Raw genomic sequence first — 26,582 nt, 5'->3', positions numbered from 1 at the left:
TGGATATTTTGGTCATAACTGTTTTTAATTATTGAGTGGCCAGATTATTATGATCTCTGAATGCATAGTCATCTGGCCACTCAGTGTATATCCTATATAATAAAAGGCTAATATGCAAATTGTCCCCTTGACCAGGAGTTCAACCAGCAGGCAGGCCGACCAACCGCCTATGTCCCCTCTAATATATACACTGAATGGCCAGATTATTATGCGTTCAGAGATCATAATAATCTGGCCACTCAATGTGTGTGTGTGTGTGTGTGTGTGTGTGTGTGTGTGTGTGTGTGTATTAAAGTTCAACCGGGTTTTAAATTAGGCTTCCACAGTTTTTTTGGTAATTAAAACAATTCATTTTGAAAGTTTCTACCTAAGAAGAAATCTATGATGGAGGCTCTGTATGAAGCCGTTCTCTTATCTTTTCATACTAGTAATGCAGAAATATTGTTGTACCTTTATGTTATCCTATCACACCCTGTGGTCATAGTACTTATTTGAAATACTTAAAATCCAGCACTTACTGACTTTCTTCTATGCTAGACTGTCAGTTCTGTGAGACCTGGAACTGTGCCTGTCTTTTTAAGACTTGTGTCCCCAATGCCCAGTGCAGCATGGATTTATTTTAAATAAATGTTACTAATAGTAACATGTGCGGAATGGGTGGTGGAGATAGTAATATTTAGGAGTTCATGTGGGTTACAAATATGTGGAGTTGAACGATGGGAATTCAGAGAGGATTCATGGGAACAACGAGCCTTGTTTTCTGTTGGGAAAGTGGCACATGTCATACAGGTTGAGGGAAAGTGAGAAGGCATTCCAAGCAAGGAGAAGCATGAACAGGAGGCTAATTTTTCACTACTGAATTTGCCATACAGGGTGGTAAGTAAAGGTTAATATGTTGTCTTCTCCACTAGCTGATGAGATCCTTGAGGGCAAGGACTGTAAGTTTTCAGCTACAAGAATATTTATTTATACATCCTCAGTACTCAATACATACCACCATGTGTTGAATAATTGGATATCAACCTTCTAATCTGTTCATAAATTTCAAGCCAAGTTTCCATTTCATTTCACCCCTTTCTTTTTTCTAAGATTAAATCTCTACTTAGTTGCTTGGCATATCCAAGTTTTTACTTTCTATGGTGAAATTATATTATATCTTTGTTTTGAGAACAATGTTTGTGTATATTTAAATTCTTAATACTCTGATCTTACCTTGGCTTTTAGTACTTCCAGATCCCTTTTCCAAAGATTTGATTACATATCAAGACTTTAAAAATTGAAAAGCTGTTGCAATTGTTTAAGTATTAATAAAAGACTAAAATGGCTTAATCTAGAGTTTACTAGTATATCAGAAAGTGAAAACGTGTCCATGAGTATTTTTCTTAACAGTAGTCACGGTGGTGGTGGACAGGGATCTAGATAAACTTTAGAGATTAAATGCCAAGGAAACAGTTGGGGGGAAAAGCAAATGAAAATATCAAACTATTCATGTAGCCCATCTGCTCAATTCCACAGCACAACTGTCTTATGCAGGGAAGTAATATGATTTGCATTTTAGATTAATTACTCCCATAAAGGTGTGGAGAATGAAGCGGAGTTGCTCCAGATTTGTACCCAGGGACATCACAGAGAAGGTTAAAGAATTGGGGATGTGGTAATGGGAATGGAGAGGAGAACAGGTGGTTGGCTTAGAATGAAGACAACATTTAGAAGATAGAAAGCAATGACTTCTGTGCTACCATATATGAGGCTGTCCGAAGGAAGCAGCTCTGGGGGCAGACCCTGTGCCTGGGGCCTAGCATAGAGACAGAATAGGTCATCGTGACCATTATAAAATGGTTCCGGTGACCAGGCACATGTCTTTTCTCAAGTTAGGAGAGATTTGGCAGAGGGACAGGGAGCTTGTTTTTATTTCACTAGTAGCATTCTATCTTACCTCCTTAAATGAATCCTAGGCCATCAATCTCAAGTGAACTGAACTAAATACCCTTATTTTTGTTATCCTTTTTAAGCAACTTATGACAACTCAATTTATATTTAAGGAAGCTCTGTCAGATATGATTGATAATCGCTTAAATAAATGGATTGTTTGTAATACAAAACAAGGAAAGAAAAAAAGAGGGCCGTGCTGACACAATCTTTTTTAACGCCGGGTATTTGAAATGATTGCAAGGTATCGTGAATGCCTGAAAAGAGTGAAAACATTTTCTCAGCATTTTTTATTCCTTTTATTTTTTTCATAATTGAAGTTTCTATATTCATCTCACAAATATGTGACGAGTGCCAGGGAAGTAGGTACTGGGATAAACAAATAAGTAATCTCAAATAGTGGAGGAAAAAGACATTTAAACCAAAATTTCAAAAGAATGTGATAATTTATATGACCTGCTTAGGGGATATTTAAGCAGCCCTTAATCAATAAATGCTGATGTAATGGTAGTGAGTACTGAGTGACAGCTTTTCTGAGTTGAGTCTTCAGAGGTGACTAGACATGAGACAGGGGGTCTAGACACACAACTCAGAGAAGTTGGTGAGAATGTACAGGACAAAGGGGTCACAGAGTACCAGGACTCACTCATGGATTTGAATACTTCAGTTTCATTAGCTTTTTACCTATAATTTAAAAAAACAAACTGGACACATGATTCTGTTTAGTTTATTTTATTCAAAGAATTGTTTTAAAAATATTACAGAAAGTTTACAATCAATACAATACATGCAATGTAATTAATTTTTTTAATGTTTTGCCCATATCCACACCCACACACCAACTTAATTGTGCTATTTTATTATTTTTTTGTTTTTGCTAATCTTCACCAGAGTGTTTTTTTCACCCATTGATTTTTAGAGAGAGTGGAAGGGAGGGAGAGAGACAGAAAGAGAGAAACATCGATGTGAGAGAGACACATCAATTGGTTGCCTCCTGCACATGCAGACCAACCAGCCGGGGATCCAGCCAGCAACTGAGGTATATGTCCTTGACAGGAATCAAACCACAGCCCTTCAGTCCATGGACTGACACTCTAACCACTCAGCAAATTGACAAAGGCCGTGCTATTTTTATTTATTATTTTTATTTTTTGCCTTTGACTCACTAGAATTAAGCAAACACAATCCCTTTTTAAAGTAACTTTTTAATGATTTGGGATCACTCCAGCTCACTTTGGTTCATGTCTCCTGCCCCATTGTCCTACATATTCCTTCATTTAAATAGTATCAACATGACAGAGCAGTGATTGAAAAGCAAAGAAACTGAATTTGATTTGTTTTAGTTAAGCCATCCTATATAGACACTTGGATTTTTTACTTCTGTTTAAGATTTAAGAGTGAAATTTAGTCCAAACTTCAGTAAAAATTTGTTTCCTCATATTTTTCAAAATTACATTTCTATAATTAAAATGTTGCCCTGTATACTTGAAACCTACAATGATCCTATCAACCAATGTCATAAATTTAATAGAAATACTTTTTAAAATGTTACTTCATTGTATCTTTCCTCTTTGCATCATAACATTTATTTTCTTAATTTGAAATTATTACTACTATAATATCTATATATATATAAAAAGTTAATATGCTAAGAGGTCCCTCCTTTCATCCGACTGGTCGCTATGACACGCACTGACCACCAGGAGGCAGACGCTCAACCCAGGAGCTGCAGTGACTTGGCAGTGATTGTTCTTGAGTGACACACCCCAAAACCAGAGAGGAGGGAGCCTGATTACTCATGGGGCTGCGCGATTCCACCTTCGGCCATGGGTGTCATGTTGTTGCTGGAGCACTGTTGGCCCCGAATTGGTTTACTGCACACTTGTGTTTGCATTCCACACCCTGTACTACAGTAACTTTGCAGAGTGCCCTCTCGAACTCTGGGACCCCTTGGGGGATGTCAGAGAGCCGGTTTTGGCCTAATCCCTGCAGGCCAGACCAAGGGACCCCACCTGCTGGAGGGACCCCACTCACTCTGCTGATGTCTTTTGAGCCACAGCACCGCCCCAAGTATGGCCGGCCAGGGAGGGACCGTGGGAGGTTGGCTCCAGGGCATGTCCAGCCCATCTCGTCAAGTCCCACCCTGATGGCCACCTTCTAATTAATTTCCTTTCAATGTGTATGAATCCATATACCGGGTCACTAGTAATTATATAATTATGCATATCATATTATATATATTATAACCATTATGTATAGAACACAGTTCAGTTCCATCAAGAAAACTTTTGCACTATCTATATTTCTTTTCTGGCCATTGTTATTTGCTTATTTTCTAATTATTGGTGAAAATAGTTTTAACATATGAGGGATGACAAAAATGATTCATACTGAGTGTCCATGTCCAGTGTGTTTGATATGCCATTGTTTACTACAGTGGTTAAAAGTGGGTGCTAGTTCAAGAGCCCCTGGGTGTGAATCTCAGCTGCACAAGTGTCCCTGGAGGTGGCCTTCAGGCCTCAGTTTCCTCATCCTCAAAATGGGGATAGTAACACGGATCACATCCTCATAAGTAAATCCTGAGACAATACACATACTATATACATCAAACTCCTGGCAGGATAAGCAAGGGCAGCAATCGTAGTCATAAGAGTGCCAATGGGCTTCCTTTGGATTTTTTCTCGAGGCCTCTCCTCACCCTCTGCTGAATTTAAATGCATTATCTAATCCATAAATTATGTCCAAATTAACCTGAAAGAATATTTGGAGCTCAGAAATTGAAGTTAGAATATTATTTAATACACAATATCCATCATCTCTAAACATGAAAAAAATGTATAAAAATCTAATTTACTCTAAGATTTCTTATAGTTAAGATTTTCAAAATTTACTTGTAAGTTACATGTGACCCTTTACAATATGCTATCCAATGGCTTGCAGGGTGTCTTATTTATTTTGAAATATTTATCAAATAAATTATATGAGTCCCATTTTAAAGTACTCTCTTTGCTTAATAGTTACTGATAATTAGGGCCCAGCATTATTTAAGTGTAATAAATATAAAACAACTAACAATTAAGAAATAAAATTTAGTTACTTATTCTGAATAACTGTTATATAAGAATATTTAAACAATAGAATTCCTATTAAATAAAAGAGAAAAAGAAATAGAAGAATGGAGATGTGAAAAGAAGTAAAACTTCTGGGATGGTAATTTGTATCAAAGTCAGACATGATTGTGGGAAGTTGAACAACATTTAAGGAATTACATATTATGTCCTTGATCTCCAGTGAAAGTCCTAACAAAAGCTTCACTAAAAAGATTTCATTCATTGAAGAAAAAGAAAGTGTTCTATTTGTGTTTTGAAGCTGGTTACTATAACTTAGTAAACCATTTAATAACACATAATACAAGTTAGTCACATACACAGATAACTGTTTCCTTATATATAGGTTATTAACTAATAATTATAATGTGATTATAAATTAATTTTTAAATATTTAGTTAAAACATTAATTATTCTTATCTTTGTTATGATAACTAGAATCAAATTATTTAATAGATGAGTTGTATTTTGAAATCCATTTTTAAATTATATTTTTCTATTTTTACCATCGATCAGGGCTTTAAACAGTTAACTCTTCTTACAAGTCAGTTGGGAGGAGTGAAGGTGATGCTATTTTAGCTTCCTCTGCTTTAAGAGCCATAATGATTAATTTGCAACCATTTTTCCATTGAAGACCATCCAAAACACATTTTTCACACAGCTTCTGTTAACAGCTAAATGCTCTATACAATTCTATGAATAAATTTTGTAAATGTAAGTAAAATGCTTCTATACTATATAATAGGAGCTATTTCCATTGGAATTATAGCTTATTAAGTAATTTAGATTATTTAAAATTATTTTACCCCTCACAGCTTCTGACATATCTAGACAACACAAGGAACTTAAATACTTCATCACAAAATACTTCCTAGGGCTTTCACCTTCTGAAGGTGGGGGTGAGGGGTGAGGATAGACACAATCTGATGAAAATAAGGCAGAAAAAATTTGAATGGGACCTCAAAAGTAAAGCGTTAATTTAAATTAAGAACAAGGGAGCAGGCATTCTCAGGCTACACATATGCTTATTCCAATGTGAACATACTGCAGTTGAGTGTAAAGACTTCACTTTTTTCCCATTTCTCCACCTTAATGATCAACTTAGACATCTTTGAGTGTAACAGTACAGGCAAAATAAGACTAAGCAATGTTTTCCATTTGTGTCAGAGGTTTTAAACTATCTTCTCCCAGTTGATCCCAAATCCTGCTGGGATATGTTTCTTGCTATTCTAATTGGAACTTAGAATGTACCCTCTTATGGGATTGATGCTACAAATCAATTATTCAACCTTTTTGAGCCTCAGTTATCTTGTTTCTAGAACACGTAATTGAACCAGATGATTGTGAAATTTCTTGTCCAGTTAAAATTCCTGTTGTTTTCATGAATTACACTGATTTCAGGTCAAATTGATTTTGTGAGTTCATCTGGGCACCTATCGTTTGTATACTGTTTCCATGAGAGTGTCCGTTTTAAAATCTTAAGATCCTGCTGGCATTATCTTTCCAACATAATCCATTTATAGGTTGTAGATTGATCTGGTATGAGACCACCTTTTATTAATCACCACTGGCCTTTGTATCACTATTTTCCATGAGATGCAGTTCTTTGTAAATAAAAGGACACCTCTCAAAAATGGGATTTTACTAGGTCAATGGAAGATTAGTTTAACATATCTATTAATTACCAAGTGAAGGAAAAAAGAATCATCTCAAATTTCTTTTATTCTATCTGTATACTTAACTGAATTTCTAGTAAAATATCCTGTATAATAAAGAGCGAATATGTTCATCGGTTGTCACGCCATCACGCCATAATGACTGATCAGCAGGCGCACACGGGTGGGCAGGGCTGCATGCTTGGCAAGGTGTGCGCGGGTGGGCGGGGACTTGACACTGTGTCCTTCTGGACAAAGCTGCATCGGCTGCCTGAGGCTCAGGCAAGCCGCAGATGGCGGCTGCCGCTGCCCAGGTCTGGCCCAAGGATCAGGCAAGCCACAAATGGCAGCTGCCACTGCCCAGGCAACAAGGGCCAGGCCGTGGCTCAGGCAAACTGCGGTGGCTGCCAGGGCTGAGGCTCAGGCAGCCACGTGGCTGGCAGTGGCAGCAGCAGAGGCATGATGGGGGCGTCACCTTCCCCTGATCACTGGGTCACCTCCCACAGAGGGAGGCCAGAGTCAGCAGCAGTGAGGGGGTGATGGAGGCGGTGCCTTCCCCTGATCAGGCATGGGGAGCAGGCCTAAGCTGTCAGTAGGACATCCCCTGATGGCTCCAGAACTGTGAGAGGGGGCAGGCCGGGCTGAGGGGACACCCCCCCAGTACACGAATTTTTGTGTGCCAGGCCTCTAGTTTTTATATAAAAAGCTGAAATATATTCATATTTATAAGGTCTAGAACTTGCATTTGTTTTAAATTTGTCAACAATTAGTCTAGTGTTTTTCACATGGTAATAAACTAACTGAATAAAGGTATGCATATTTGCCATGAAACTGGATGCATATTAGGTGCTTTCGATAAAGATAATGTCAAAATTATGTGATGAGAGCAGAGATAGTGATAGAGAAGTTGTTAAGACAGCATTGATGAGATGTGTTATTTTAGTTGTATTTAGAAGTGTAGCCCTTTTCCACACTAGATAAAAAAAAGTTTTTTGATAATGGATAACAGTTTGAGATTTTTTCTGAAAAATATTAGAAGAAAATCTTTTGGGAAACTGAAGCAATAAATAAGACCTTTCTTCCACTAATATATTTCAGTGTGTTCCTTGAATACACATTCTGTAGAATTACTTCACCAACTCCTTTGTACACCATTATGTGTGCATATACTATCCAGGGAAGGATAGGGACTGAAAAGATATTTATAGCATCTGATGATTTGGACTAAATGACTGATAAAGTTTTTATCAAAATCATCTATTATTATTATTATTTTCATTGTTAAGTTTACTACTGACCATTATTGCTAATAATCACATTTGACAAAATTTAAAAAAAATAAATACTTACTTTATTTTATTTATAACATTATATTTTACTAGAGGCCCGGTGCAGGAAATTCATGCATGAGGGCGGAGGGGGGTGTCTCTCAGCCCAGCCTGCACCCTCTCCAATCTGGGACCCTTCGAGGGATGTCTGACTGCCCATTTAGGCCTGATCTCGGTAGGATTGGGCCTAAACGGGCAGTCAGACATCCCTCTCATAATCCAGGACTGCTGGCTCCCAACTGCTCGCCTGCCTGTCTTCTTGATTGCCCCTAACCGCTTCTGCCTGCCAGCCTGATCACCCCCTAACCACGCCCCTGCCAGCCTGATTGATGCCTAACTGCTCCTCTGCCAGCCTTTTGCCCCTAACTGCCCTCCTCTGTAGGCCTGGTCACCCCTAACTGCCCTCTCCTGCAGGCCTGGTCCCTCCCAACTGCCCTCCCCTGCTGGCCATCTTGTGGTGGTCATCTTATGTCCACATGGGGGCAGCCATCTTTGACCACATGTGGTCAATTTGCATATTACTCTTTTATTAGATTAGAGGCCTGGTGCGTGGGTGGGGGCCAGCTGGTTTGCCTTGAAGGGTGTCCCAGATCAGGGTGGGGGTTCCCTTGGGGCATGGGGCGGCCTGGGCGAGAGGCCTGTGGTGATTTGCAGGCCGGCCATGCCCCCCGGTGACCCAAGTGGAGGCCCTGGTATCTGGGATTTAGTTATCTTCTATAATTAAAACTTTTTAGCCTTGAGCGGAGCCAAGCCTCCTGCTTGCTCTGCAGCTGCAGCCATTTTTGTTGGGATTTATTTATCTTCTATAATTGAAACTTTGTAGCCTTGAGTGGAGGCCTGGGCCTGCCTGGGTGTGCAGAAAGCTTGGCTTCCTCCATCGCCGGGGGCAACTCAAGCATCCTGCTCTCTCTAGCTCCGTGGCTGCTGCCATTTTTGTTGGGATTTATTTATCTTCTATAATTGATACTTTGTAGCCTTGAGTGGAGGCCTGGGCCTGCCAGAGTGTGCGGAAAGCTTGGCTTCCTCCATTGCCAGGGAAACCCAAGCCTCCTGCTCACTCTGTGGCTGCAGCCATCTTGGTTGGGTTAATTTGCATACTCACTCCTGAATGGCTGGTGGGCGTGGCTTGTGGGTATAGTGGAGTGGTGGTTAATTTGCATATTACTCTTTTATTAGATAGGATTTTAATTTTAAGTTCTTTAAAAGAAGAGATTAGAAAGGTTATAAGGTATGTGGTATGTTTTTCAGTATATATATATATACATATATATATACATATATATATATATATATGTATATAACTAGATGATAGTAAAATTTCAATTAGTTGAATTGTATCTTATTATAGTCCCTCTAACTTTAAAAGGCCCATATTTTTCCATAAGTATATGATATTAAAAATAAGATGGGAGTCAGGGATTCTATACAATAGAAGTCTTTAGTGACAGAGCAACCAAATGAAATGTATGAATTTTGTTTGGATCCTGATTTGATCAAAGCAACTCTAAAAAATACCTTTCTGGGGAGAAAAATCTAGAAATGCAATCAAGAAATGGTTTTTAAATGATAGAAAGACATTGTTAGTTGTTGTTGTTTGGCTTGTTTTTTCAGATATGGTAACTACACTGTGCTTATTTTTTAAATCCTTATCTGTTAGAGATAAGCATTATGGGAAAAGGATATGATATTGGGAGTTGCTCTAAAGCTTTCCTAGGTTGGGGATAAGAGAAAACAAATGACACAGAATTGGCAAATGTTGATAAGTTTTTAAAATGGATGATGCATTCATGGGTGTTTATTTTACTATGCTCTCAATTTTGTATATGTGTGGAAAATTTCCTAATAAAAAAATATCTCACAAATTTATGTTATTATCCCTATGAGAATTTTTTCCTGATCTAAATCTTCTGGTCTGGTTGGTATTTGGAAGACATATTATGCCAAATATGTAGAAAAAAAAATCATAGGGATGTTAAAGGAAAACACTCATCCAAATTGGAATTGAGTTTTTTAAAAAAGTGTTAATAAAATATTCTAACACTTAAAACTTTTCACTTTGTTTTTCTTTTTAAATTTTTAGACTTGCTATAGAATTTCTTACTGTATTTTTCTTGATTTCATTGCTTCTTAAACATCAAATTAATTTTCAGCTATTGTCAAATGTGACAACTGCTAAATTGCAGATAAGCTATTGGTTTGTAGTTGAATAGATATTTGGTCCTAGAAAAAACTAAAGAAAATTTAACTATATTTTCTATAAGATGGGTGTCTTTACAATGTCTGTATGTTTACAGCATGTCAAATGAGCAATTTTGAGATTTGTGTAGTAAGCAAATGGTCACAATATAGACAGAGGGCCAATTGCTAACCTATTCCTTCCAGATTGTTGCTTTCGCATAGGACTGGCTCCACCATCTAGGTTGGAGCCAAGCTTCCAGGGGAGATTGTAATAGCCCTTTAGATAACTATTATGAGATTCACATGACTCACGTTAATGAAAATTCTGTATTAGTATAAAGCACCTCATTCTAAGTTCATAGTTACTGCTATTATACTATAATAATAATTAAGAGTATTTGAAATCTAACTCTATAGAAATTGTATTTCCAAAATACTAATGATACTCTCACATATTAGTTTATCAATTAATGCACCTTTTCCCCAAACTTTTCCACTAGATGACTTTTTAAAAATAAGTAGCACACTGATTTGATTTGAGATTATTTTTAAAGTTCTTCCTTTTGGTGCTTTTGAGAGTAAATTTTCATAATATTTAACATTTATTTATATATTTTATAAACTAGAAGTTATAATTGGATACCTTGTAATTATTTTTAAATAAGAGAACCTTTAAAATCACGATTGCTTATGTCACTAGCAGTCATTTTTTATGTATAATCAAGTACAGTTCAAACATATCTTTCATTTGAATATTCTTTATTTCTATTCTGTTTAGTAGTGTGGGTAAATGTATGTGAGTTTTCTTCTACACTGAATTGGTTAATAAAATGCAAATTTAGCAAAGCAGGGTGACTTAAAAATTAACATAGTGAACAACCGTCTGAGTGCCAAAAATAATCAAAATGAACGCTAGAGTACTAAACAAGGAGTAGATTTTTAAAGAGCAGTTACAGGCATGTTGAGAATCAAGCTGAAATATAATAGGAATTTACCGGTATATTTTCTAATTCTTTTTCTTCCCATACTTCCTTATGTGTGAAAATATTTCTTTGTAATGGAGTTTCCTTTGCAACAGTGGGACACAGAATTATGATGAGAAGGGAGTTAAAAAAAAAAAAGTAGAATGCCCTCTGACCTTGCTCCTCTTTTCTTTGCCCAGTTAGAAAGCTGCTAATTACATTTTCATATCCCACCCAAAGGGATAGAATGTAATATCAAGTGGTTAGAGAAGTACATAGCCATTTTGAAATCATAATGAACCTTGACCAAAATAGCTTTAATACTCTGCTAACAGAATTAGTTCTATCATGTGTTCTAAAAATGCATATATGGAAATCATAGGATGAGATACAATATGCTGTCTAATAACAAAGGTCAATTAAATGTAGTCTATCAGTAAATGTTCAGAATGAATTATCAGCAAATAACAATAGCTGAGTTATTAGGAATAGGAACTAATATGTATTCCTATGTTTGAGTCACCGTCCAAAGTGTTTTACAAGTAGCAATTTATATGATACTTGTCCTACTAGGTTAGGTATGTTTATTATCCCTAGTTGACCAATGAGAAACTTGAGGCATGAGAAGGTAAAGAAACTTTCCTGTGTGTTACATACTGGATTCTATCCTAAAGAATCTGATCCCAGAACTTGAATCCTTAAGTCTTCATTAGATAGTTTTCTAAAATGCCCTGATATCACTTATTACATCATTTATTAGGGCCTTTCAGTCCCATAAAATGGTAATGTGAAAGCATTAGTCCTTTTAAATCTACTCCAGCTGGAGATGCTGACAATCTTTAAACTGCTTTATCCATTCTGTCATGGAGCAAAGAAACCTGGTCATTTTAGTATCTGGTACCATAATTAATAAGGCAACAACCATCTGACTAGTAGAACCACCAGTGCGCAAAGAGACCTACTGCCATTCTCCACCAAATTTGAACTCGTTTACATCAAAGGAAGTTTGAATCAGGTCTAAATTCACCATAAGCCCTTAGACATTTCCATCTTAATTTAATCACCGTCTTCTAAAACCGTTGTTAGCCAGGGCACCATCTGATTCTGGTAGTGTGTGTGTGTGTGTGTGGGGGGGGGGGGGCGGGGGGGCGGTTCTCTCTTCTCACATTAGTGTGCCATTAAGATACACTGTGAAATATTTCCTTCTGAGAGAAAAACAAAATTTACAAAAACAAAAATGAAATCCTTCTTTATTTGATAAACCCAATTTTTATTTTTATTCAATAACTCCAATCCTGATCACTGAATAAGAGTAATCATGTCCATGTTTGTTTTATTATCCTCATTCTAAGTTAATGAATTACTAAATCAGTAAGCCTCTGTACAATGACTAGCTAGTTGTTTTGAGGGAACAAGAATTAAATGTAACTTCCAAAAGTCCCTGACTTGCTTAGGCAGTCGTGGAATGTTTCAGCAATGTTCCAGAGTCCAGTTTAGTGGAAAAGGGAGCTTCTAACATCTCTGTTTATTTATATTCTAAAAAAAGAACCACACTTCCCTGAGCACTAAAAACCACTTAGTGCTTTATGCCACACTGCAGGTATCTACTTTCCACAATTAGACTTTCAGAGTGACTGTTGATCTGTACTGAGCACTATAAAAATCCATCCATCCTGGCCAATAGGCATATGAAAAGATGCTCAACCTCAGTAAACATCAGAGAGATGCAAATTAAAACCATAATGAGATATTACCTCACACCTGTCAGAAAGGCTATCATCAATAAATCACAAACCAAAAGTGTCTGCCAGGATGTGGAGAAAAGGAAACCCTATGCTCTGCCGGTTGGAATGCAGATTGGTGCAGCCACTGGTGGAAAGCAGCATGGAGTTAACATGTGATTGCCTTATGACCCAGTGACTCCACTTCTGCGAATATATCTGAAGAAACCCTAAGCACTAATTTTAAAGGATATGTGCACCCTTATGTATATTGCAGCATTATTTAAAATAGCTAAATAGCCATTAAAAAAGAAGAAAAGCTTGCCTTTTGAGACAGCATGGATGGACCTGGAGAGTAATATGCAAAGTGAAATAAGCCAGTCAGAGAAAGACAGATACCATATGATTTCACTTATATGTGGATCTAATGAACAAAATAAACTAACAAACAAAATAGAAACAGACTCATAGATATAAAAGAACAGACTGACAGTTGTTAGAGGGACGAGTAGTGGGGGACTGGGTAAAAAGGTGAAGGGATTAAGCAAAAAAAAAACCCACAACTCAAACTCATAGACAACAGCAGTATTGTGATTACCAGAGGGAAAGGGGGAGTAGAAAAGGGTAAAGGGGGAATAAATGGTGATGGAAGGGGACTTGACTTGGGGTGATGAATTCACAATACAATATACAGATGATGTATTATAAAATTGTACACCTTAAACCCATATAATTTTATTAACCAATATCATCCCAATAAATTCAATAAAAATATAAATATAAAAATTTAGCCAATACTAATGCTCAGAAGTTTGTTTATGCCATCCCAAGCAGTCTCTCATTGCTTATGGACTTACGTTTGACTAAATTAAGCACAATGGACAAAGTTAGGAGTTAAATGATTATAGATAAAAGACTTGACAGAATATGGTATAGAATAGGAAATAAACGGCCCTTAAAACACATTTATTTATTTAAAGATTTTTTATTGATTTTTAGAGATAGAAACATCGATGTGAGAGGGAAAAGAACTGGAATATATAACACCATATATATATATATATATATATATATATATATATATATATATATATATATATATATTTTTTTTCCTTTCAGTGCATGAGAAAATGCCCAACTAACTGAGCCACATGGGCCCAGGGTGAAATCTATTTAAATGAACATTTATACCAGGCCAAACTTCTCAATAAAGGGAACCCTGCCTTTCTGTATCGGTTGAATATGATACTATTAAAATTAGATGTCAAACAAATCTTGCTTTAGCTACAAAGAAAAGTAAGATTATGTTATCAGCAATTGCACTTGGGTTCTACAGCCTCAGCACTTGCGTTCTAGCTAAGAGAATTCAGAGCCAAGACTCAAGTATAAGAAAAAGTTTATTTAGAAAGTCATAGAGATAAATGTGAACCAGCTGGGCTTCGTGGGCTCAGGAAACAAGGTACAGAGGCAAAAGAAGGGCCCTTGGAGCTCAGGAGAGGGAAAGGCAAAGGTACCATACCCAGGGGAAGAAGAAAGGGTGTGCTCCAGAATCAGAGCATGTGAGGAGGGGGTGGGGAACGATCCTGGCATTCTCAAGAGAAAAAGTGCTGGGTCCTCTGTCCTGGGAGTATTTATTTCCTCTCCAAAGGTGGGATATTTGGGGAGGTTGTAGCTTTTCCAGGTGTGTCCTTTCAGGGTAGTGGTCTCTACTAATTGGTCAGGGCTAGGGGGTAGGTCATTAGTCACTGCATATAGTCCTGATGTTAGCCATGGCATCATGCCACCTGGCCTTGCTGCTTTTCTGGGCCTGGAGCTGAAATACAGCGGAGGCCTAGATGTTATCTCTGCTTGACCAAAGCTCTGTCGCTGTGGTCAACAGGCCCAAGGCTTTATTGGTAAGATTATTTGATACAGGTCAGAACCTCATTGTCCTGAGGGCTGAATGCTTAAGAGAGAGCCCATACAAGGGCTTGTATTGAAATCATAAGAAGCTATTTTCCAGCCATCCTTGTTCCTCCTCTAAGGGGGTCTACTCATGTCTGTCTAGCTGCATGCCATGCTGGTACATCATAGATCAGAATCAATAAATATTAGTTGAATTAATAAACTGTATTCTATAATAAAATGTATGGAAAATAAGAGGCTCAGAAGTAGTTTCAGGCATAATAATAGATGTATGCATAAGCTTATGTGTAGGGATATTTTACATGTTTATTTCTTACTAGGCTTCCCTTTTATTTTTTTAAGCTTACATAATGTTATAAATATGCCTTTTTTAACAAAAGAGTTAAAACATTTTTACATCTATTACACTTGAAGAAGGAAAAAAAGTTCCTTTAAAATGATGTTTTTCTAAGAAGCAGCTTGGTGTGTATAGCCTACTCTAATGGCCTAAGAGTAAAGTGCTTTTCATATCTACATGCACATCTCTAGAGAAAAGGGAAGAAACTTGGAGCTGAGATGCCTAGAATTCAGTGTCTCTGTTGGAAAATAAGAAAGAAGACATACTGTTGCTAATGATTCCAGAAGACATAAGCAGCCCATGCTATGGGAGTTAATTATAGTCCTAGAAATAGAAGGGTGGTCTAGCCCAGTGGTTGGCAAACCGCGGCTCGCGAGCCACATGCGGCTCTTTGGCCCCTTGATTGTGGCTCTTCCACAAAATACCACGGCCTGGGCGAGTCTATTTTGAAGAAGTGGCATTAGAAGAAGTTTAAGTTTAAAAAATGTGGCCCTCAAAAGAAATTTCAATCGTTGTACTGTTGATATTTGGCTCTGTTGACTAATGAGTTTGCCGACCACTGGTCTAGCCATTAAGTTGAAGTATCATCATCTAGATCTGTGTTAAAATGTTTTTAATTTAATTTTTTTTGTTTTGTTTTAAAGAGGGCATGATCATGGCTCCCATACAAATACAAATAAACGTTTATATATAAATTTAAGTCATGAATTAATGAGGGAAGATGCTATAGTGGTTCTAAAGAGAATTCAAATAAACGGAGATGATAGATAGATAGATAGGTAGATAGATAGATAGATAGATAGATAGATAGATAGATAGATGAAATGAATTTACAAATAGATATAAAACAAGTCTGTCCAGTAGATTATTAATAATCCACTGCATATACCAGAGCCCCCATAAACACAGGCTACTCAGAAGGGTGTGTTGGACAATATATTGTTTACAAAAATTAATAACCAGTTATCTTTTGGTCCACCTTAAAGTCTTTCACAATGTTTTCCTACATCAGTCTCAAACATACAAAGGGTGCAGTTGGCCATTCAGAATATTTTACAAGCAGAAGGCCTGCTGCTATCTGGACATAAGAAAACTAAGTAAATTAAAACATTTACAGACAGAATGGCAAAACAAACACTAGGGTTACCATTTAATTCTTAAAATTTCTGGCTGAGAAGGGGGGGATTTGGTTCAGAATTGTAATGTTCAGTAAGACAATTGTTAGCCTGATAATGTGTAAATATCAGATCTGTTGTGCAAGTGTTCTTGATTCTTCATACTATAAAAAACTTATTAAAATGTACTTAAAAGTGTCATCTTTGATATAATGGTTCAGTATCCTCTCAAAAATAACATTTTTATTCTAATAGAAGCTATTTTTAATTAAAATTTTCCATTGGCCAAGGGCAGAGGGCTGGGAAGATGGGTGAAAAATGTGAAGGGGAATATAGTCAATAATATCAACAAACCGTGATATGTTTGCACAGTGACAGATGATTACTAGACTTACTGGGGTGATCACACTGTAAGGTATAAAAATATAAATATCGAGTAATTATATTAGATGCCTGAAAATAATATAACTAATATAACATTGTATACCAACTATGCTTAGATAAATAAAAGGAGTCGTTATATGAAAAAATAAGAATGGAATAGAATAGAATTTCCTCTGGCCATGTTAATGCAAAGTTAGGTCATAGTTAAAGAAAAGTAGCTTACTGATTGCTTAATGAAACAGGTTTCAACACTTCCCTCCCTAACCCCCTACATTTCTTTATTTTCCCTAACCTCACTTTAGAATTACTACAATACATTATAGGCATGAGTCTATAATGACAGAGCATGTCCTACAGTTTTCTTTACTTAACATAATGCAAATAAATGGTTAATGGCTATATTGTTAAATGTTACAGTCTACATCAAGCATGTCAAACTCAAAGGCTAACATGGGCCAAATCAACTAGGCATATGGCCTGTGGGCCACGAGTTTGACATGCTGGGTCTACATACTCAATTTACAGATGGTACAAAACTCTGGTGTACTGGTAGAGAAATAACAATTGAAAACAAGAGCCTACAAACTAGTAAAAAGGAGATTTTGTGCTTGGTTTTTGTTTTTCCTTAGAAAAAGCTCTTGGATCACTGTGTAGTTTGGTTGTTTTAGATGTTGTTTGTAAATGTAGCAGTTTGCTTGGAAATTAGACATGCTTCCTAATGGAACTTTGAGATATTTAGGTATAAAGAGTAAAGGATGTTGAACCTTAATGTTTTTTTCTAATGACTCCCAAAAAGATGTAAAGAAAGAATGTTATCTGTCAAGAGCTTTGTTGCACAGTGTACTTGATTTAGCAAAGCCCCTGTGATAGTTCCTGTATAAGAAAAGACAGTGGCAATGTCTGCAATTATAATAGAAACTTTTAAAGACACATTTGAAAGCAGGTAATCCAAACGCCAATCTAAACAAATGGAAAAACAGAAAACAAAATCTGTGCTAATATCTTTTGGAGTATTTTTGAAATAGCTTTGATTTGGTAGACCAAAATATGGATATTTTAAAAAGGTCTGAACTGACAATGTTTTATATGACTTGTAAACCATTAAAATAATTTACTACATATATATGACTAGGTAAAAATATAACTTTGCTTTCATGACTTCTAGAAAATGGCGTAAGAAGGATTATTTATGAAATTTAACACTTCAGTGTTCAGAAACTGTTCATCTTCTTTACCCTACAAAGAACTGGACTGAGATTACCAGCTTATTTTAGCAGGCCCAAAAATAAAATAAAATAAGGATAGCTTTGTATACAGTATTTGTGTGTGTGTTCTGTTCATATGCAAAACTCAGCATGCTTCCAATGAACTAGCCTGTCTTCATAGAACCACCAAAGGATGACCATAACCTTGATTAAGGTGTAAAATATGAAGAACTTTATATATATATATATACACACATATACATATACATATACACATACACATACATATACATATTATACTGTATAGTTTAATTACAGTAATGTGATCTTGAAATTATTAAAAGTTACCTTGCTTTTACATTATCAAACTTTTTAAAAAAATCATGTTCTTTTCAACCCTATAGTATTTCTACCTAAGAAATGTTTTAAGGATAAATTTTATTATCCATTTCTTTTTTAAAAAACACAAAATACTAGCTGATTTCTCTTCTGGAGCAAGATATTTTAAGTTATAGTTTGGGTAGTTTCTGCACATAAAGTTAGTATAGAATTTAAGGAAAAGTATGAAATTAAGTTAAAGAGACACTTATAAATCTCCTTTGGTACTTACCATGAAAAAGCAACCACTTTAGAAAATTGTATAATATCTCAATTACTGAGGCATCATAAGTTGAATTTCTTTACTTTGGCAGAAGTTTATCAATAAATGTGGATTAAACACTATACCTGAAAAGTATCTTATTGATATTTTTCTGTGAAACTATTATTTATAATGGTATAGTATTTTAAAAGTGATATACAGAAAAGTTCCCCCAAATTAAAACTTTCTCTATTTCATATAAAAGAGGAGGAAAAAAAAATTAGAAAAAGAGAAGAGAGTCACAAAGTGATAAGAATCAAAATACCAATGGGAAAATTAAAAAAAAATAGTTTTTATAAAACATTAATCACCAACCATATGGTTTCTGATCTAAATTAAATGTTATACACATTTCATTTATTTTTTAAAAAAATAGTCTTCCTAAAATCTTATTGCTTTTAGGCCATGGTCATTACTTTTATGACCTGAAATAAATGTGTCAGGCATATCAACCAATTGGCACCTATCCTTTTGTTAAAGGTAGAAAAAAGATGACTATTATATTGTAATACTTTGTTCTCTCTCTCCTCCTCTTTCTATTTTTTTTTTGTTTGTTTTTTGTTTTTGTTTTTGGATGGTTGGTGATTTGTTTGCTTCTCCTGGTTCCTGTTGATCAGTGGTGTTTGGCCAGTTTGTATTTTTCCAGACATCACTCCACGATGTTGTTGAGGTGTATGATGGGCCAACTCAGCAATCTTCTCTGTTATCTTCCCTCTCAGGATCCCATTCAGGTATCCTTTAATAGAACTGCCATGCATCAGTTATTGCTTAAAGACTGACTTTGATTGATATTGTAGTGAAAGTTGAGATTTATGTCATCCATATTAGAGATAAAGTAAACTGAAACTGGAATTACTCGTTATTTCTTTTAAAAAAATAGAAACACAATTAATAGTAAATCAAATGCTTGAGACCAATACAACCATTTGCTGGGATTGTAATCAAGTAAATATAATATTTAGTCACTTAGTCTCTGGTGTTTAATGTAATGTAAGATATTTAAGGGTTCTTTAAAGAATGAGGCGATATGTATCAAAATGTAATTAAAGCCTGCCAGTAAAAAGTTGCAATTAAAGCTGAACCCATTGAAAATATATTGTCAGTGGTAGGATATATTTGACGTAATTTGATAGAACGTAGACTCACATTTTCAAATGACAGTGTAAATTAATATAATTTGTTAGGTTTACTGAATGAAATTATTTATGATATCTTAGTGTTTGTTTTGTTGAGTAGGAGAATCACTTCCACTGAGTTCAGGTAATCAGATCACAATTCGATTTACTTCAGTTGGACCAATAACAGCTAAGGGATTTCACTTTGTTTATCAAGGTAAGTGACCCGGTAGCCTAGAAACACGCTAAGGAATGATTTTGATTTCCATGCTGTGTTCAGAGTTATTGAATGATCAGATCCTCATAATCATATAGGAGAGATAAAAGTTGTTTTTCTTTTAACAGTTTTTCTCTGTTCCTTACCCATCACTATAGCACTATTACCTTAGCCAAAGTAAAAAAATACCTTTTGCTTCCATTATCATTCTCAAGTTAATAGTATGATTTTTCCTTTCTTCCAACATATTGTTTTCAAAACACTTATTTTTTTCTGACAGTTCATTAGTTTCTGCATAATCTATTTTGCTCATAGTCTAGATCTCTAAATTGATATGTACAAAATTCTGTGCTGATGTACTTAGATATGCCAAGGAAATCATTACTTCATTCAAAAATTTTAGTTTCTCATTCTCAGGAAAATTCAAATGTTCTTCATGGCTACTAAATATTTTTGTGCAATTGAACATCGGTTTACACAGTTTTTCTCACCTTTTATGGATAATTTTCTATATTATCATTAACCTAAATTTAGGTATTATTTGAAATATTTTGTTTTAGATATATGTGATCATGTAGTATTCTCAAATGTATCTTGAACTTTCTTAAGAATTATAATCATTTGTGATTTGATATTTTTATTAAACCCTCTTAGTCCATTTATAATATTGGTTATATTACACTGTTTTATTTTTAATAGTATTCCCTCTGTAAACAATGTGGGGTATTATGAATTTTAAAGGCACTATTAAAAGTTGAATTACTTTTATTCTAATCACATAATAGGAATCAATCTATTTGGATTTCATCATATCATTTTTTGGGCTGTTGTCAAACTCTGTAATCCCATTTGTATGTGTTTTAAAAAGAAAAAACATCCTGTTATCATTCTATTTTACTAAACCAAAAAACAAAACAAAACAAAACAAAACACCCTCACAATTAAAGAACATAATAATTCTAAGGGCAATTTCACATTTGATGTTGTACGATTACTAAAAGATAAACTATTGTTGTTAATCTGTCTGACTTCTGCTTAGTCTGAATGTAGTTATAGTATTCGTCAATAACAAACATGTTTTGAACACTAAGTTTGTAAACATGCTATGAAATTAATAAAGTGTTGTGTTTCCTTTTTAAAATCTATGTTTTTAAGAAACAACTACTGAAAAAAATTGTGACATTACTTCATGTAATCTGGCATGTATTTTTGGACCTCAGTATATCAGTTTAAAAAGAAAAATATATATATATTATTCAGTGATCATCCCCAAAATTGAAATATATAACTCATACTACTTTGCTATAAAAATAAGAGTTTGGTGAAACAAAAAAAATAGAAAAATAATTTAGTTGATGTTTAAAGGAATGAAGCAAAATATTTTTAACTAAAAGATCTTTGGTGACAATATTCATTTTAAGTTGTATTCTGTATTAATTTTAAAACTTTTAGAAATGTGTTCAAATTTTTAATTGAAGTTTTCATAAAGGGTGGAGATTTCTTTGAAATCTTAAAAAGCTACATTTTGAAGTCTGTATTTCTCTACCAAATAGAAGTTAAAACCAGTAATTGTTTGTGTGCAGCTGTTCCTAGAACAAGTTCTACACAGTGCAGTTCTGTGCCTGAACCAAGATTCGGAAGAAGGATTGGCAATGAATTTGCTGTTGGTTCATTGGTTCTTTTTGAATGCAACCCAGGATATATTCTCCATGGTTCCATTGCAATTAGGTGTGACACAGTGCCCAATTCTTTGGCCCAGTGGAATGATTCCTTACCCACCTGTATGGGTGAGTAGTACATTTCTATGCTTTGTCATTGTACATACTTTATATCAAAATTAATTATCTTGCATCTTTTACTATTTCTGCTTCAGATCTTATACATTGATTTTTAATTATTTTATTAGTTATAATGTACCTAAATTTGCAAGTTAGAGTAGATATTTGATGCAATTGGGGTGTGCTACAATCAATGAAAAATAGTTTGTTTTGAATTAGCTGGAAAGTTTCCTCACTTATTGATTTATATGGATAAAATGTACAACATATTTCCAATAACAGAATTTGAATGCTCCTAATAAGGGATTATTGAAATAAATATTATTTTTCATTTTTAAAAGTTTATGCAAAGAATTCTATGCCAATATGTAAAGAATTTGCATGTCTTTTAAAGCTCACAGAAGCTTATTAAAGTAGCTATATATGCAGTATAGGTACTGAAATGTAATGCTGTGAGTTACTCTTTAAAATATCTGTTTGTATACTTATGTTAATGTCCTAATTAATGGGATAAAGTTGTAAAGAATCATGTAAAGCTGAATAAAATCCTAACAGCTGGGAAGTGTAGTAGGTTCTCAGAATAGGGTTAATTAATTCTTGAGTAACAGTCTGGGCTTTTATTGTAACACTGAAGAGCAGTGAGTTACTACATAATCCTGGAAAATTTACATAATATGATTCTCGATTCCCATATGGATTAAAAAAAAATAAGAGGACTTTCCTTAGGTTTATTGTAGCTATTGAATGATTTAAAGCCTTGGCAGAGTTCTTGGAGCCTAGTATATATTCTAAAATTAAGTTGTTTTTGTTGTTACCAAGTCCTCCACCATAGAATCAGGAGATTCTAAAGGTATTAGATCTGAAATATAGAATTTATATGCTGTATTGATAAAGTATTTGATATTATTGATTTTTATTTGTTGATAGGTTAATTTAATAACACTTTAAAGTTATATTTAAAATTTATGTTTCACATAAGATTTTGCATCTTGGAAAGGACTAAAACATGGTATCTGTGTCATTCTTTCCAATTCTACTAATTTAGCATTCCCTGAATGCAATATTTTCCTTTACACTTAAAATTTTTAAGAAAGGCTTTGAGGAAATACCATGACGATTTTTTTTAGAATTAAAATAATTATTTGTTACAATAAGCTCTTTAGAGAGACAGAAATTTCTTTCCATCAGTTGCTGCATTTAAGAACAAATAGTTAGCCCTGGCTGGTTTGGTTCAGCGGATAGAGAGTCGGCCTTTGGACTCAAGTGTCCCAGGTTCGATTCCGGTCCAGGGCATGTACCTTGGTTGCGGGCACATCCCCAGTAGGGGGTGTGCAGGAGGCAGCTGATTGATGTTTCTCTCTCATTGATGTTTCTAACTCTCTATCCCTTGCCCTTCCTCTCTGTAAAAAATCAATAAAATATAATTTTTAAAAAAGAACAAATAGTTAAAGAGGAAAGATTTTTTTTAAATATGCATATAATTATATTTGGTTTGTTTTCATTGTTTGCAAGGGTTAAAAATAAGGTTAAAATTAAAATAACAATCACTACAATTCTAATTGGCCTTGAAAATATATATTTAACTAATGGTTTGCACTCTGTGTTTTTCTAACCCTGCAAAATTTAAACATTACATTATCCAAGAAAATTTCTTTTATGCATGAAGATATGATGATAAGATAGAAGTAGAAAGAGGAAGAAGATAAAAGGGGATAAATGAACTGCTATTAAAGAAAAGAGAAAAAAGAAAGAATATTTTAGGATGAGGAAAGAAAAATGAAGAAAAAAAAAGAATATTTTGGAAGGTGGAGAATAAAAACCCTAAATTTTTAAAACATAAACTATTTTTGTTTAGAGTAAAACTCCTATATGATTATTATAAAGTTTTTTGTATGTCAAACATATCCATTTGCTAATCCCATTGTTTTTGCTATCAGAAGTAAAATTCCATGTAAATAAAAGGAATTTTTTTTACATCATTGAATAATTTTTTTTTACAGCATTCAATAATGGATTCATCTCAGCAAGGTGCTTCTACCAGTCAGGAAAGATTATGCAAATCTGTGGCTGACATTAAAATGTTAATGTACTGTCCTCTGTCTAGATGGTTTCAGCCACAGTTTCTCCTTTAAGGTCAACAGATAACATACTGAGGAGCCATTACAATCTCTTTGTCAAAAACCTATCTCTTTATAGATTCCCGGGGCTTTTTGAGAAACTTGCCACTGCATCTGTGGAGCATCTTTAAACATAGAACAGACCACATTTCATTTTTTATTGGTTTGAAAGTGCATACTTAGAGATAGAAATTGTGTCAGATAACTTCTATTTCCTGCCAAGATCACATGAAAAGGACATATTACCTTATACCACTTAAAAAATATTTCACCCTATAGAAAACGGAATACTAACAGAAGGACATAGGGGCCTGTGGGAGACAGGAAGTAGAAAGGCGATGATTTTAAGTGACAGTTAGATGATGGCTCAGCTTAGGTTTTACCATTTGGTCCAACTGCTCATCTTTCCATAAGTGAAAATATACTTTGCATTTCTATTTTTTAACTATAAATATTTTTAGATTCAAATATTCTGACCGAAATTTGTTGTCTTAAAATATTCAAAAAAGAAAAGGCTTATGTCTTAAAGATTCAAATAGGAGTTGAGTACAGAGTTATATATTGATATTAAAGCATTAGCTATAATTTGTGTTCATTTTCAATATCTGTTAATGGATAAAACATTGAACTTTGTATTTCTTTTCCTTGGTACATGCATCCTTGAGATTTCTTTTGGGTTTACTGAATTACTTCGTTATTTTCCCTGGATATCCTATCTAAAATAATATTCTGTTGTCCATCCTCCATTTGTTCTCTTCATCCTTACCCTGCTTTTCTTTTACAGCAACAACCCACTATATTATATAGTTTTTAAACTTTGTTTAATCTTCTTGACCTCTCCCCTGCCACTATATTGTTGTTGTTTTTTCTACTCCACTGAGAGAGGATCTGTCTGGCACATAATAAGTGTTCAATACGCATTAGTTTAATGATTGGATTTTAACAAAGAACCGTTATTTTCTGAATTTTTCTTGAGGTCAAATTAAAACCAAAATATGGGATGTTGAGTCTGAGTTCATTATCTTGTGAAATCGAAGAATGAAGTCGAGGACAAAAACCAGTTAGTGGAGCCAAAGTTCATTGAGAGCATCCATGGGGATTAAAGCCTATTAGTCATGTGTGGAGGTCCACATGGCTAGAGCCATGTGCTCCCCACCCAGCAAGGTCCGAAACCCATTGTGTGCTGGGGGAAGAGAGCGAGAGGAAGCACTTTTAATTTGGGGGTGGAGATAGCCTTGCTAGCTCCTGGTTGCTCCTTTTTAAAAGTTTATGCCTTTTTGCATGCACCCTTTCTTCCCTGCCCAGTTGGGGTGCCTTAGTAACTCCACCTTGCTGGGTTCCTGGTTCTGTTTTCTCTTCCTGTGGCCCCGCCCCTACCTACCTCGCTTCTCTCTGACTCCTCAGAACAATTGGCCAACTTCTTGGGTCCAGGGTCCATGGGTTGTTTTTCATTTGTTGTGTGTGTGTTTTTTTAATTTATCTTTATTGTTTAAAGTATTACAGATGTCCCCCTCTTTTTATTCCCCCAGAGCCCATTCTTTTTAATTTCAGCCTTTTACCACACAGTGATGTTTTTGCTCTCTTTGCTTGCTTAGACCTTTATAAACCATCAAGTTTCATGCTCCTCAGAGAATCCCTAGGAAAGATCCTATATCATAAAAGGCTAATATGCAAATTGTCCCCTCCACCAAGAGGTCGACCAGGGGGTGGGGGCGGCCAGCCGGAACCACCCTCAGCCCCTCCCCCCAGGAGGCCCCCTCAACTGCCCGCAACCCCTCCCCCTGGCCAGCCTGGCCCAATCGGCCCAGATTGGGGTGGGCCGGCTGGACCCCATCCATGCACGAATTAATGCACTCTAGTACACAGATAAAACACAAACAATAGATTTATACATTGTATGTGTAATTTTATTCTTAGAGAGAAAAAAATTCTCTATCTATACTTCATAGTTTAGATATAATATTTGACAATTTATTGTCAGGATTTTATGCATAATTATTGTATTTTCTCAGCCTTTACTGTTCAATGAATGCTCCAGTTAACAGCTTAAGCCAAATGAGTATTCAATTGAAATGAAAAGAGTTTTGTATATTTTTAATGATTTCCATCTCAATTGTGTTGTTTTAGTTTCACAGTTCATATTACTGCTATCAACACTTCTTTTTTTTCTGCCACAGTAAGACACAATAAACTGTTCCATAATATGGCTTAAACTGACATACTGGAATTAAATTGTTGACTGGAAAGCAGCCCCATTAGGCATGTTATGCAAGCTGTGCTTACAGTTAAAGTGGTCAGGTACTAAGTTAGGTGATACACACACTTAAATAGTAGTATGTAAATAAAATTTAATAATCTTATACAAATCTGTTATATCAAGCCATCTCAGGTTAATTACAATACAGCACAGTAATATTTTGATAAGAACATTGGACTTGGAACAAATTTAAAATTGAAAACTATGTTGAGGACTGAGTTTTCATCTTCCAAATTTGACCTTGTCTCATAAAACCTCAAGTTCTCTGAGCCTCTGTGATTCAAATAACCCCCTGCAGCCACTAATAGCTCCTGCAATATATGGCCTTAGGCATAAGTATTTGTAGTGGGAGGTCTCTTTTGAAAAGTCCCTGAACCTGCCACTTACTAGCCTTAGGCACAGAGTCTTTAATCAGCTGCTTATTCCATTACCCTTATCTGGGATTGTTTTTTTCAAAGTTCTTTAGAGACTCTGAAAGAACTACTTTATTTGCATTGGCTCCATGACAACACCTATCTATATCATCTTTGCTTATAGTGTGAAAGGAATAGATGAAGAAATATATATAGGATCTGAACCCTCATTCATTGATTCATTGATTCATCCATCTACCCATCCATGAAAAAAGTTGT

At 35.1% G+C, this 26,582-nt stretch overlaps 1 protein-coding gene across 3 annotated transcripts in view; it reads left to right on the top strand.

Annotated features, from left to right (window-relative positions):
• Positions 1 to 26,582, top strand: part of CSMD3 (CUB and Sushi multiple domains 3) — a gene marked incomplete at both ends in the record, with an annotated part of 911,147 nt that overhangs the window by 736,891 nt on the left and 147,674 nt on the right. For 2 of the 3 annotated variants that reach the window (XM_079795926.1, XM_079795925.1), the window contains 3 exons: positions 19,084 to 19,197; positions 19,703 to 19,798; positions 21,382 to 21,585. In XM_079795926.1, the coding sequence (XP_079652052.1) occupies positions 19,084 to 19,197; positions 19,703 to 19,798; positions 21,382 to 21,585 (414 nt within the window). The remainder of the gene's footprint in view (positions 1 to 19,083; positions 19,198 to 19,702; positions 19,799 to 21,381; positions 21,586 to 26,582) is intronic. The other variant, XM_079795927.1, reaches the window with a different exon arrangement.

Source organism: Cnephaeus nilssonii, assembly GCF_951640355.1.
Source record: "Cnephaeus nilssonii genome assembly, chromosome: 18".
Taxonomy (NCBI): domain Eukaryota; kingdom Metazoa; phylum Chordata; class Mammalia; order Chiroptera; family Vespertilionidae; genus Cnephaeus; species Cnephaeus nilssonii.
The sequence above is the reverse complement of the archived record's forward strand: the minus strand, read 5'-3'. Positions and strand labels throughout refer to the sequence as shown.